We start from the raw sequence: 14,573 nt of genomic DNA on the forward strand, positions 1-14,573 counted from the left end.
CTTTTGAGCCTTGCCTAAAAAAGGCACTATGGGGGAAGCAAGAGCCTTTGCCAATATCCAAAAGCCCAGGGGTGACAGGTGCAAGCTGTCCCTAGCGAAGCATCGTGGCTTGTCGAGCATGTCATCCCAGGTTGACAGGCATTGGATCCCCTTTGAATGACACCAATACTTAAGCCAATTGTTGAAATTGATCATCTTGTCTTCATATTGTGGCATCATTCTTGGTGAGGGTAAGATGCTACTCAAGGTCAGGGTCATACCGCCTGGGCTACATGCTCAGAGAACTCCTCTGTCTCTTCATGTAGTCCAGGGAGTACGTCGCAGGTCATTCACACCAGCATGGACAATGACCGAGTCATATTTGTACTTGCCTTGGAGTGACCTGAGTGCTTGTTATGTGGCGGATCCTAGCACCCGACAGGCAGCTCACCATGACCTTCTCCTTGTTCAGCCTGGTGAGCGGGACATCAGTGTGCCTGACGATAGAGTCACCTATTACAAGTGTATCAGGTGTGTTGTTTAGCCTTAAGGGCTGTGACTGTTCGGCACACTGGCTTTGTGAGCTATGTGTTGCACGTGTTTTGTTTTGGGGTAGCAGTTGCTTGGGTGTCTGCCTTGGAGGTCTCTGCTGCTTAGGCAGATTTTTATTTAGAGCCTCCGAGTATGTTTTTGTGGGTTTGTGTTTGGTTTGCTGTCGTGGTAGGTCTATGTGAGACTGGAATTGTAGTGAGTGTGGTTTCCTTCTCCTCCTGACTGGTTACGCCAGTACTGAGTTGAGAGAGCTTAGCCTCCAGTGTGGCTATATGGTTGCATCTATCACGTGTTGGAATTTGTTGGGAGGAGGAGAGGGTTGTCTGTGTACATGAGGCAGTTGTAACATTGTCTCAAGATTCCCAGATTCATCAGATGGACCGGAGAGGAGATTGACAACTGACCTTTGGACATGCTAGAATAGTATTGGGAATTCCTTTATAATTGAAAAAAAGGGCCAATGGGGAACAAGGTACTCAAGGGGAGTTTGTGAAGGTGTAGTGCTTTTAATTTTTTAGTGCTGACTTATATAATTGCTTTAGTGAGCAAGTGCCAGGTAACTTAAATGCAATGTGTTACAGGTAACTTAAATGCAAAAATGACAAACAGTAACTTTCTTTCAAGTGAAACAAGGAAATAAGTACAATAAGCAATGCAGATATCACTAGGGATCCACAGAAGCGCTGAAAAGCCGCGTTTTAGGTGGAATTAGCATTTCAGGGAAATAACAAGCAAACAAACAAGCATACAAACAAAGCTAGATTCAGCAGGCCTGGATCTAGTTTGTGCTACAGCAAACAAGGTGTACCAATTTCAGTAAGAAACAGTTCAAATATGCAGGCACTATATAAGCCTTTAACCAGAAATTCCCAGCTCAGAAGGGCAGAGTCCAGCCTCTCCTCCCACAAGTGTGCAGACCACGAACCTTCTTAATGTAAAATAACTGGCCTGAAGCCCAAGTGCTTACACCAGAACTAATACACTTTTAGAATAGCAGACGCTGAGCTTTCAATCAGCAGTTCCCAACTGTAAGCTACCTGTCCTGCCACCACAGTGCAGGCCACAAACCTTCCTAATGTAAAACAACTGCTCTGAAGCCCAAGTGCTTAATCCAAAAGACTTAGAATGATAGCTACACTTTAATTAAGTTACTACCAAGCAGTAATAAATACAATTGAATACTTTAAAGAATGCCTGGATTAGTGCTCAAGCTACACAAACAAAGCTAGATTCAGCAGGCCTGGATCTAGTCTATGCTACAGCAAACAAGGTATACCAATTTCAGTAAGAAGCAGTTCAAATATGCAGGCACTATAAGCCTTTAACCAGAAATTCCCAGCTCAGAAGGGCAGAATCCAGCCTCTCCTCCCACAAGAGTGCAGACCACGAACCCTCTTAATTTAAAATAACTGGCCTGAAGCCCAAGTGCTTAAACCAGAATTAATACACTTTTAGAATAACAGACACTGAGCCCTCATCAGCAGTTCCCAACTTAGAAGGATGTAAGCTACCTGTTCTGCCACTACAGTACAGACCACAAACCTTCTTAATGTAAAATAACTGGTTTGAAGCCCAAGTGCTTAAACTAAAAGGCTTAGAATGAGTTACACCAAGCAGTAATAAATACAATTGAGTACTATTAAGATGACGCAAAAGCAAAATAAAGTAGGAAGAAACACAAATACAGTAAAAGCAGATAAAAATTTTTTTTTTTTTTTTTTGAGTGAGCAAATGAGATGGGCCCAGGAGTTACAGGACAGAAACGAGTGCAAATGCATGCCTTCAAATCAGAAAGTTGAGAGAGATGGAAGACCGCCCAAATGGCCAATAACTACAAATTCTGGGTCAGAAATTCCCAGCTCTATTACTTCGTGTTAGTTCATAGGTTCATAGGTTCATACTAGGCTATTAGTAGCTTTATATTACTTCGTGTTAGTAGCTTTCCTTTAGTAGCTGTATCTATACCTACAAACTTGATTCCCAGGCCTTGTACTATCCAAGCAATGTTTATTATTTCAGGCATCTAACTTTCTGTTATGTATCTCTGCTAAGTCTTCATATTACATTGAGAAAGCACACAACGTTCAGTTCAGAAAAGCATATAGTTTTCCCTTGAGAGCTGTTATTCCTGTGCACATCTCATGCTTAGCCTGAAGGTTGTCCCACAAAAGTTTCCTTTCTGTGGAAACTGCTTTTACTGAAACTTTGTGTAAAATGAAGACAGCCCTGACTTTATATTTTCAGGTCTATGCACAGTTTATTCTACTGTATTTATTCTACCTTATGTCTAACACCTACTAGTAAGTGTAGAGCCTCAGTCCTACAGATGCTGTCCAGTATCCGTCATTTTCATTTGACTGCCTGGATGATGAGACTCTTATGTAATATAAGCTGAGTTAAAATCATAGACTTATCTTGTGTCACATGCAGGGAGATGTCGAAGAAGATGAGTCAGTTCCTGATAGTGAACAGGATATAAGGCCGCGTTTCCATCGGTCACGTACTGTTGCCCAGCAGCATGATGAAGATGGCATTGATGTTGATGAAGATGATGATGACTTGGATGATGACGATGACAATATTTCTGACTGGAACTTGAGTAAGTCTTATTTTATATGTATAGTAAGGTTGTGCTCATTACCTTAGAATTTTTTTTTTTATATTTTACATTAATGATTTGAATTCATAGGACTCATATCATCAGACTTGAACACTTCTTAGTAGAATTTCCTTCTTGGGATCATCACCACCAGTACTAGCTACCTCTGCTTTGATCATTTCCACTGCTGTTGTAGCAGTGTAAATACACAGGTGATACTGTGTCTCTCTTTTTTTTTTCCTTGCTAGACTTTGTAATACATGCAAATCTGACACAATGAATGTTTTTTCTGGGGGGAGGGTGATGATCTCCCTGAAGCTGACTGTCATCTACCTCAGGTGCCTGTCCTCATCCACCACGCACTCCTGTACATCACTGGACTTCCTCTGACCCATACTCATGGCAGGTAAGGAGACAGAGGCTTCCTGGAGCAGTATTGTATTGTTGTGGAGGGGGGTTCTTTTTATGCCCTAGCTCTTCTTTTTCCCTCCTGTAAACACCCGTACAACTTTATGGGAGGATGTGCAGTGCGGGCATGCAGGATATTGTCCCAGTCACATGGCAACTTCGCAAATTTCCCCCATCCTATTCCCATTTTCGGATACTCTCTGTTGTGTCCCCAGCCTCCACCTTGGGATCTAACTCAAGGAACATGTAGGCACATCCCCCCAGAATAGACATACGTGTCCTTCCCCTGCTGCTCCTCAAGATGCCAAGCTGTTAGTCTAACCCAGGTCTCCTGTGCCATAGCTGGGCTTTATTCCATTACACCATGGCATAGCTGCAGTGACTACCCTTTTGCCTCATAAAACGTAAAGAGACTAGAACACATTGCCTTGAGGGTAATACCTTTTATTGGGCCAACATAGGTTCTGCAGTTTTCTCGAGCTTTCAAACTGACATGAGCAGGAGTTAAGTTACTGTTAAGATACAGTGGTTAAATATCTACTTGTGCCTAGAAAGGGGAGTGAATTTATTTCCAGTTGGCTAAAAAATAGAAAATTTGAAAAATGCTAGTGTGAAAACAAATGGACAACTATGACTACACCTCAGAGAGATACCATATGTACGTGTGTGTCTGTGTACAGGTGTCCAAGTGGATGGGCAAATGGATGTGCGATATATAAGAGAGACCAAAACTGTAGAAGACAGGGTCATGACATGTAAAAATCTGTGTTTGGTAAATTACTATAGAGCTGATGTTAATTTAGCTGAGAATATAACTGAGAGACTGCTCTGACATTTAATTAGACAATAAATATTAAAATAACAGATATGTAGTGAGATTAGTTAAATCCAGAGAAGGAAAACAAGAAATTATGATCTGTAAATTGGTAGTCTGTGTAAGGCAATCATTGTGAAATACATATTATGGTTGACAGAAAATATGAATTAATAATAATGTCCAGTTCACAATGATAAGGGCAGAGACTTCCAAGAGAATATGATGTGGGGTTAGAATTTATGATTGTTGCTTGCAGTTAATGCACTACACAGGCCATGTTTAGTTAAATTAAAGGGAGAGAAAAAAAATTTATTATGTCAGTGTGTGGTTCTGAAGAGCAGCAGAACTGGACAGAGTTTTGTTATACTTCTAAAACTCTATGAATGTCATGGCTGTACTGACATAAGTTTGATTACTGTTCTACCCAGAATATTGCCTTATGCAAAAGTAATTGCTCTATTGCCTTGAATAAAGAACATGTGCCATAACATAAACCCCATAAATCGTTATGGTTACTGTTAGTATTCTGAGATAGTCAGCAGTTTGGATTCATAGTAAATTCATCATAAATTATGCGTTACCAGAAAAAAGAAAGAAAGAAAAAAACAAAATTGTGTTCTTCAGTATTCCTATTAGTTGCTTAAAAGGAAAAGTTAGGTATTAGTGTCTCATAAAACTAATATCCAGGTTCTAACCAGTTATGGTCATATTGAACAGTTAAACTAACTTAAGCGCCGTTGTTCTTTCTAAAGGTATTCAGAAGTGTTATTGAAGAACCATAACTGTCATACCTGGTGCAAAATGATCAGACTGGGAAGTGTGTGCTGACACTGGCTTGTCAGTCATTTTGTTTTTAACAGTGTATCTGTGGCCATTCATCCTAGTTCTGAGTGGCTATAACATTTTTCTTGACCTTTCCTGCATTTGATTAGATAAACCACATTTTTGAAGTGTACATAAACAAACCAAGTATTATGAAACATCTATGAAATTTTTATGTAGGAAGCTGTACAAATTATATGACCTCTTTTGTATATTGTATGGTTGTAGTGCTTTCTACAGTTTTGGACTGTTATTTTGTAACTCATGAGTACACAAAATAATTAACTGACATTTTAAAGTCCTTCTCTGGTTCCATCCAAAGCAAACCAGCTGATCTCATGCCAAATTGGCCTAGGAGAGTTTTCTACATGCTGTCAAAATTCATAAGCCAGGAAACCCAGGGAGACCAATAGTAGGCAAAGAGACCCTGACAGAAGTGTCTTCTGTTAACAGACCAACACAATTTTTCTTTAACTTTTTTATCATACAAAGTTTGTCTTATTAACTTTGTCAGAGAGACTTTTAACCTATGTTTGTGCACAGGTACTGGAGACAACTGCATAGGATCAGTCCATTTGTGTACTGACTGTTTGCATGATATTGTAGAGTAAGCCAAAACACCATTTGATTGAATAGTGTTCCAAGTGAAAAAATGTGTCTTACCCAAAGATGTAAATTATTTACTGATTATAACATTAAGTAAGGAGGTCTCCTCTTAGAGAAGTAAACAGGGGGAGAGGGAGTTAATGTACGAGTGCATTTTTTTCACAAAATTTATTTTATTTATTTATTTATTTAACATTTGTTGACCGGGAATGTCCGACTAGGTTCCACAGAGCCTGTTTTCAGCGGAGACCCGGGGAGAAATGCTCAAGATGCATGTCTTGGAAACTGTGCCAAAAGATGAGGTAGGTCCAAGACAAGACTGCACCAAACATACCTAATTCTCACTTGAGGTTTGGTAATAATTCTGCTGAGTTAAATCTTATACTTATAATAACTTTTCTGCTGTTCTGCATTGTTAAAATTTGGAAGACATTTATGTAATTCACTATCTACTTCTCCGAAGAACAGGCTAAAACTAAAGGATTGTGGCTGACAAAGTTTGCTGTTGACTGCACACTGGGAGTGATCATTGAAACCCCTAGTGATGTCAACATCCTGCAAGAAGGTCTTACACAAACTAATGACTGGTGCCAAAGTCATGGTCTTAAACTTATTCCAGAAAGTGCATTATCGTCGTTCTTCATTAATAAACTTATATTTCCAAAAAAAATGTGTCTTTAAAAAAGAAATAGTGATTGTTTCTTTTAAATTGCTACATGCGGTATACCTTTCCACTTCAGATGGATCAGACGGGGCTTTGTATTAGTACAGTCAATAAATCACAGCCCTTAAGGCCAAACACTATGCCTGATACACTAGTGATAGGTGACTCTGTAGTCAGACACACTGACGTCCCACTTACCAGGCTGAGCAAGGAGAGGGTAATGGTAAGCTGCCTATCGGGGGCTAAGATCCGCCATATAACACACGCACTCAGGTCACTCAAAAGCTCGTACAAATATGACTCCATCATTGTCCATGCCAGCGTGAATGACCTGAGACGTACCTCCTTGGACTACATGAAAAGAGACATTGAGGAGCTCTCTGATTATGTAGCCCAGGCTGGTATGACCCTGACCCTGAGCGGCATCCTGCCCTCACCAAGAATGATGCCACAATACAAAGACAAGATGATCAGCTTTAATAATTGGCTCAATTACTGGTGTCATTCTAGGGGATCCAGTGTCTGTCTGCTTGGGATGACATGCTGGACAAGCCACGCTGCTTCGCAAGGGACGGCTTGCACCTGTCACCACTGGGCTTCCGAATATTGGCTAAGGCTCTTGCCACCCCCATAGTGCCTTTTTTAGGCAAGGCTCAAAAGACGAACCCACCTCCTTAGAAAACAAAAATGGAAAAAAATTAAGGGTAATGCTGCTCAACGCCAGAAGTCTAAATCTCAAGATGCAGGCTCTCGAAGCACTCCTCAGTATGGAGAACATCGATGTCTGCGCTGTAACCGAGACCTGGTTCAAGGCTCCTGAGAGCACCCCAGCGCTACCAGGCTTTACCTCGTATCATGCTTTTCGGCCCCAAAACCGGGCCGAACCACAAAGGGAGGGGGAGTGTCCATATTCATCAAGGATACCCACACCTCTAGGTTAGTGGCAACTCACGAAGCATCGGAGACCATCCAGGTGCAGCTAACCGTAGGCAAAACTGCTATACAACTGGTTGCATGTTACAGACCACCCTCCCAATCTCAAGAACCCCACTCAGCCTTCCTGAAGACATTGGAAGATATGAATGTCTCACCAAATACCATCATATTGGGAGACTTCAACTACCCTAACATAGACTGGGTGCACTATTCTAGCCCTAACACCCTAGCCCAAAGGTTCCTGGAATTCATAAACTCCAATGCAGTGGAACAGCTATTCACCTCTCCCACAAGGGGGGATAATATACTAGACCTGATCATCACAAACATGGGGACAAAATGCTACACACCGGAAGTATTGCCCTCACTGGTGAGATCTGACCACAAACTAATCACCCTGGATATACATTTACCACCTCCACTCCCAGCACAAAAGACTACAGTGAGAAATTTCTCAAAAGCCGACTTTACACTTCTCAAGACTGAGATGGTATCATTTAAGCCCTCAGGGCCAATGGAAACCACATCCCACAATGCTGAATCCTACACAAATGCTTTCTACGGACATCTCCAAGAATGCATGGATCGTGCAATCCCAAATAAAACCAAGACCCTCTCCACCAAAGGAAAGCGTCCTGTCTGGTGGACCCCAGCCATAAACAAATTGTATAACAAAAGAAGGAAGCTACTGCAAGACAGAGCAAAATCCCATAAAGGGAAGGCATCTCTGATCAGCACTAGTAGAAAGCTACGTTCTCTCATAAAAATATCCAAGGCCAACTTTGAGAGAAAAATCGCCAAGGACACTAAAGATAACCACAAGGCATTCTTCAGTTATGTTAGAAACCTGGGCGGAAACCCTCAGATATGCTCAGAGTTAGTACACAACGACAAAAAATTTACCGAACCCACAGATATTGCCAACATTCTGGCAGACAGGTTCATTGCAAATTTCTCCCCTCCCTCACCTCCAAAAGAAGAAATACTCATCCCGCTGAATGTAACCTCCCTGTCATCTCTGATGTCCAGGTGAGAACCGCCCTCAAGAAAGCAAAAAACACAGCATCTATGGGACCTGATGGTATCCTCGGCTGTGTGATACGTGAACTCCAGGAGGAGCTAAACCCGCATATAAAAATGTTATTTAACCTTAGCCTTACTACAGGATATGTACCTGAACACTGGCGTACAGCAACAGTTGTACCACTCCACAAGGGAGGCTCCACTACAGACCCTGGGAACTACCGCCCCATAAGCTTGACCAGCCTGGTTTGCAAAGCTATGGAAATAATTATTATGGAACTTATAAACAACGACATTGGGGACGTACAGACACTTGATCCCACCCAGTTCGGCTTTGTAAAAGGCAGATCCTGCCTTTTGAACCTGGTTGACTTTTTCGAAACAGTCACTAGAGCCATTGATGAGGGCAAGGCAGTCCATACAGCCTACCTGGACTTGGCTAAAGCCTTCGACACAATACCCCACTCAGGGATCATAGAAAAGCTAAACAGTTTAAAAGTAAATCCATATGTCACAAGATGGGTTGCAAACTGGCTAAAGAACAGAACCCATAAAGTCAAGATTGCGGGAGCCATGTCAGACTCAAAGCCAGTCACAAGTGGTGTCCCACAGGGCTCTGTCCTGGGACCCCTCTTGTTCGGCATTTACTTCTCAGATGTGAAAGCAAACATGGGAGGGTTGTGGCTGACAAAGTTCGCAGATGACTGCAAACTAGGCGCCATAGTCGATACACCAGCTGACACATACATCCTACAGAAAGGCCTCACCGAAATGGACAACTGGTGCCGGAATCACGGCCTTAAACTGAATGCCAAGAAATGTATAGTCATCCCCTTTGGGAAAAACAGAATACCCACAAATTATCACATAGACAGTAACCCACTGAGTACTGAAAAAGTAACCAGAGACCTGGGGACCTAAGTTGATGGTGACCTCTCATTTGACACCCACGTTGCCAAAGTGGTTAGAAAGACTTTCTACCTTGCCCACCTTATCAGGAACGGGTTCACATCCAGATCAAAGGAGGTCATCGTGCCCCTGTACTCCTCCCTTATCAAGCCCATGATTGAGTGCAATGCCCCATTTGGTATGTACCTCACCCAGGACTTACAACAGTTGGAGAGACCCCAGAAGTACCTAACCAAGAGGATCAAGGGTTTCCAACATATGTCATATGCTGCCAGGCTAAAGAAACTCCAGCTCTATTCAGTAGCATACCGCCTGCTCAGAGGTGATCTGTGCCTGACATACAAGGCCATGTCGAACCAGGAATTGATGGACATGCTCCACCTCAAAAAATCAAAATCCATAAGAACCACGAGAGCCAAAGATTTAAACCTCAGTACAAACATGAATAGGACATGCTGGAGGGACAGATTCATAACTCAGAGGCTTCCCATACTCTGGAACAAAATCCCAGTCCATGTTAGGCAGAGCCCCTCACTGACTCTCTTCAAGAGAAATCTTGACGAGTGGATGGGAGATCGTAGGTTTACCCCGGGGGTCACCCCTGTATCGCTACTTAACAGAGGCACAGTAAACTAATTTTAATAAGTAAGGGGGTCTTCAATGTGTCACTACTAGACAAAGGCACAGTATTCTAAATTTATTCTATACACCTTAGTACCACTACATGGGGTGGCGAAAGTCACATCTCTAGGGCTAGGCTTGCAAATGCCTCAGGGCGGATAGCCTAGTACTAAACTATGAAACTATACAGTACCTTGCAGGCTGGTCTGTGCAGATTTTTGCAGGGGGGCAATTCCCCCCTGCAAATTAAATATACCAACTCCAAGATTGCACTACATTGAGAAAAAGGGTAAACTCAGAAAAATAAATAGTCTATAAATAAATATCACCTTTTTTATGTTAATTTATATTAATTTAAAGAAACTTTTCTTTATTTATCTTTCAGTTTTACACTAAACATCTGCATGCTAATTCTTTACTCACCGACATCATACACAACTTTTTTTCAGGATGGCCAGCTAAAACAATTAGATGAATTTAAATTCAATGTTTAGGTCATTAGCTGAATAGCAACTTCAACAGTTGGGGTTCGATGATTAGTTTTTCGATAAAAGTTCAAAGTGATACAGACCCATAGCCAACATACTAGCTGATAAGTTAAAGTTCTGAGGAAGTTCTATAGTAAACATGACGAAAGCTCTAAACAAGTTGTTTCTCTGGTCCATTGTTTTTTTGGTTTTAAGTTAAATTTAGATGTGAAATTGTTCAATCTCGCCGTTTGTTCTTACACACGGGTTCGGAGCCGATCCTCAGCTCCGAGTCGGCCGCATCACCAGCTCCGCATCTTCGAGAAAGCTCGAGGCACAGTAATATCCCATGATCCTCAGGTGTTAACCCTCAGATCTAGTTTGCCGCTACCAGCAGATCGCATTGAGAGGCTCGGGCCAGTAGAATTTTTACTATATATTTCTTGTTATATACTTCTAATTTTACAGATTTATACTCATTCTTTATAGTGTTTGATAAGTTTTATTATATAGTTGTTGTTTAAGACTAGTTTAGTTAGTTTGTTACTTTAAAATTCTTAGTAAAGGCTTTAGGCCGTTTTCTGTCAGAATTTACAGTACTAAAAAAAAAAAGATAAAAAAGATAATAGTTTTTTGCCTTTAACTTTTTCTATTTTTCATATATATATATATATATATATATGTGTATATATATATATATATATATATATATATATATATATATATATATATATATATATATCATAGTGTGCTGTGTGTGTGTTTTACAGTTTATATATATATATATATATATATTACATTTAAATTGTATCATAGGGATTTTTTTCTTAAGTGTGCTGTGCTTTTTCTTGGATTTTTCCCTTTCTTTTAAAAAATGTCAGAAAAGACCAAATCTGGTTTTAAAAGGTGTCAGTGCGGACAGAAGATGTCCATTACTGACAACCACTCATCCTGTGTCTACTGCCTTGGCCCTCTCCACTTGCAGGAAGACTGTTCCATTTGTCATTCCTTTAGTGGGAGGGTCATGCTGGAAAGATGCAGGAAGTTGGTTGACAGAGGGTTGCTTAAACCCGAGTTTCAGGAGGCCCTGGACAAGGCTGAACAGGTTTCTAAGTCTTTGAAGGGGTCGAAGTCTTCAAGAGTGTCGGACCCCAAGTCATCGGCTCCGAGCACCTCTTTTCAGATTCGGACACCGGCTCCTATGACCTTGGTGCCGGGTGTCGAGACTTTATCTCTGCACGAGGCTCAGGTCTTGGAGCCGGTATCAGAGGTACCACCGTCTGCTATCCTTCACTCGGTGATGGCTTCGATCCCTTCGACCCGTTCTTCGAGGCCACTTTCCAACTCCGATGTGGACCGAGTGGTACAGAAGCTTATGGAGAACTCGGCTTTGTCCAAATTAATCGAGGTTTCGTCCCAGCTGGTTTCGAAACTCGAAGCTATTCCAGTTCCCTCAACACTTCCTCCTCCGAGACCTGTCGAGTCATCGGTGTTGGGAGTCGAAGAACCGATGATTGTAGAGCCCTCGGTGCCGAAGTCTCCACTAGTGCTATCGGCTCAGTTGACCTCGACTCCTTCGGAACCAGCCGGAGATCTTTCCTGGGTTCCGGGGGGGGGGGGATAGTCGAACCGAGATATCAGTTCCGACTCTTCCCCTCGGTGCCTCGGCTCAGATCAGTTCGGATCCGTCCTTGGTGTCGGAGCCCGTGGTTCCGATTCTGGAGAAACGACCTTCGGATCGGGTCGGATCACCGGTGCCTTTGACATCATGAGGAAGGTGTTGTCTGATCAGACACATACTTAATCGGTATCTTCATCTCCTTCCCCAAAAGGTCCGCGTTCTGCTTCTGTGCCTTTGGTACCTACCAAGCGTCAAGACCCAATGCCTCAGAAGTCCCCACAGGGCGACTCTGGTTCCTCAGATGCATCCCCAGAGGCTCCCGCTGAGGATGTTCCGAGGAAACGACTGTGCAAGAGGAGGCACATAGATTCCCCTCAGGAATCTGTCACATCTGATACCGATTTAGATGAAACAGAAGGGTCCCCACGGTCCACCTATGAGGATGTCTCATTTGCAGACATTTTGGAAATCCTGAAGCAAAGGGGGGACTGGCAAACCCTTACCCCTTCTGTGGATGAATCAGTCTTACTGAAGGCATTTGGGACTCAACTTTCTACCTCCTGTGTGACTCCACCCTTTGACGATCTCATGGATCTAATAGCTCGGAGGGCTTGGGAAACACCTGATACAGTGGAACCAGTCCCTCGTAAACCAAACAAATACATGACGGCTCCCCAAGATAAATCCTATCTTACAAAAGGAGTTCCCGTAGATACTATGGTGGTGGCGGCGGCCACTAAGAAAGAGATGTCTGAATCATCTTCCTCTGTCCATCCTCCTATTAAGGATTCTAGGACAATGGACAGATATGGGAAGCGCATATTTAGTTTGGCGACTTTTTCCATCCGATCACTCAACTACCTTACGCATTTCACGCGTTTACAGAGAGATCTCATTAAGGAACTGGGAGATACTCTCCAGGGACACACAGATGCTGCTGTTGCCGAGAAAGTGACAGCGCAACTTAACACCCTAAATTCCATAGTCAACTCATCCATGAGGCTGATTTCATACGCAGCCGAAGGGTCGAGTAGAGCGGCAGCTTCAGCAACCGCCCTGAGAAGACAATCCTGGTTGCGCTTATGCTCCTTTGCAGAAGCCTTTAAGTCTTCCTTTGCCAACGCCCCCTTTGATGGTGCCTCCTTGTTTGGGCCCAAAGTAAAGGAGACTCTCACGAGTGTGAACAAGAAGGGAAGACCCTGTCTGCCGTAGGGGTCTGTTTTTCCTTTCCATCTAGGCTCTACCCTAAAGGGCAATGAGGAGGAAAAATGTGGTTCCAAAAGACTCGGGGATCTTTTCAGCACACCCAAAGTGACGCCCCCTCCAGAGGCAGAGGAGGGGGAAGAAACGGAAGATGCCGCCCAGCCGGCAGAGGGGGTCCACAAAATCAGGGCGACAGAGAGACCTTCTCTGGAAAGCCCTTCCAGCACTCCTGAGTGCAGGCCCGGCTGTCCTACTCTGGAGGCAGTCGGGGGTCGCTTGGCTTTATATCCAGAGGCCTGGCTAAATCATGCATCAGATTACTGGGTAAAAAGCATAGTTACCAGAGGCTACAACATTCCCTTCATAAAAATGCCACCCAACACCAAAAAACTCCCAGACGTTCCACCCAGTCTGCGAGACCAAGCAACCATAGAGATAGGAAGGTTGCTCGAAAACAGAGTCATCCAACCAGTCCCAGCGGACCAAATAGGATCCGGAACTTAACTCAAGGTTCTTTTTAGTTCCAAAGAAAACAGGGGACTGGAGGCCAATTTTAGACCTCAGCAAGTTAAATACCTTTGTGAAAAAGGAAAAGTTCTGGATGGTCATGCTTCAGTCAATCCTCCCTTTTCTGCAGAAGGGCGACTGGATGTGCTCTATAGATCTCAAAGATGCATACTACCATATCAAGATGGCCAGGGCGTCCAGAGATCACCTGCGCTTCCGGCTGGGAGCCAGTCATTTCCAGTTTCGCGCTCTGCCCTTTGGTCTCACCTCAGCCCCCAGGGTGTTCACCAAATGCATGGCAGTAGTAACGTCTCACTTGAGACGAAACGGATTCCAGGTGTTTCCTTATCTAGACGACTGGCTCCTATCCGCCATCACCGAGTATCGTCTTCTACAAGCCAGGGACTACACCATCAGTCTTTGCTCTTCACTAGGCATAATGGTGAATTTTGGAAAATCTGTCTTATCGCCGTCACAGCGTTTCTTATTTATAGGAGCACAGCTAGACACTTCCCTGGCTCAAGTTACTCTCCCCCCACCTACTCTGCCCCCACCAAGAGTATCAGACCTCAGGCATCAAATTTCGCTCCTTCACAACAAGAGAGTCCCTGCACGACAAATATTAAGAGTGCTAGGCTTGATGGCAGCCTCCCTTCTTGTAGTTCCTTTAGGCAGGATGCACATGATTCTTCAATGGATGCTATTTGCCCAGTGGTCGTATCTACAACTTCCACTGTCTCACAAAACCTTGATCACGAATTCTTGCAAGAAGGATCTCTTGTGGTGGATACACAGTCAAGAGCTAACACTAGGACGACCGTTTATATTACCCAGTCCGG

General features: G+C 43.2%; 1 protein-coding gene across 1 annotated transcript in view; it reads left to right on the top strand.

The window, feature by feature from the left end:
• TNPO1 (transportin 1) overlaps positions 1-14,573 on the top strand; it is a 3,819,238-nt gene that overhangs the window by 1,679,828 nt on the left and 2,124,837 nt on the right. The window contains exon 10 of the mRNA XM_044064437.1: positions 2,962-3,130. Within this exon, the coding sequence (XP_043920372.1) occupies positions 2,962-3,130 (169 nt within the window). The remainder of the gene's footprint in view (positions 1-2,961; positions 3,131-14,573) is intronic.

Source organism: Protopterus annectens, chromosome 2.part2 (assembly GCF_019279795.1).
Source record: "Protopterus annectens isolate FY-2018-M chromosome 2.part2, PAN1.0, whole genome shotgun sequence".
Lineage (NCBI taxonomy): Eukaryota > Metazoa > Chordata > Ceratodontiformes > Protopteridae > Protopterus > Protopterus annectens.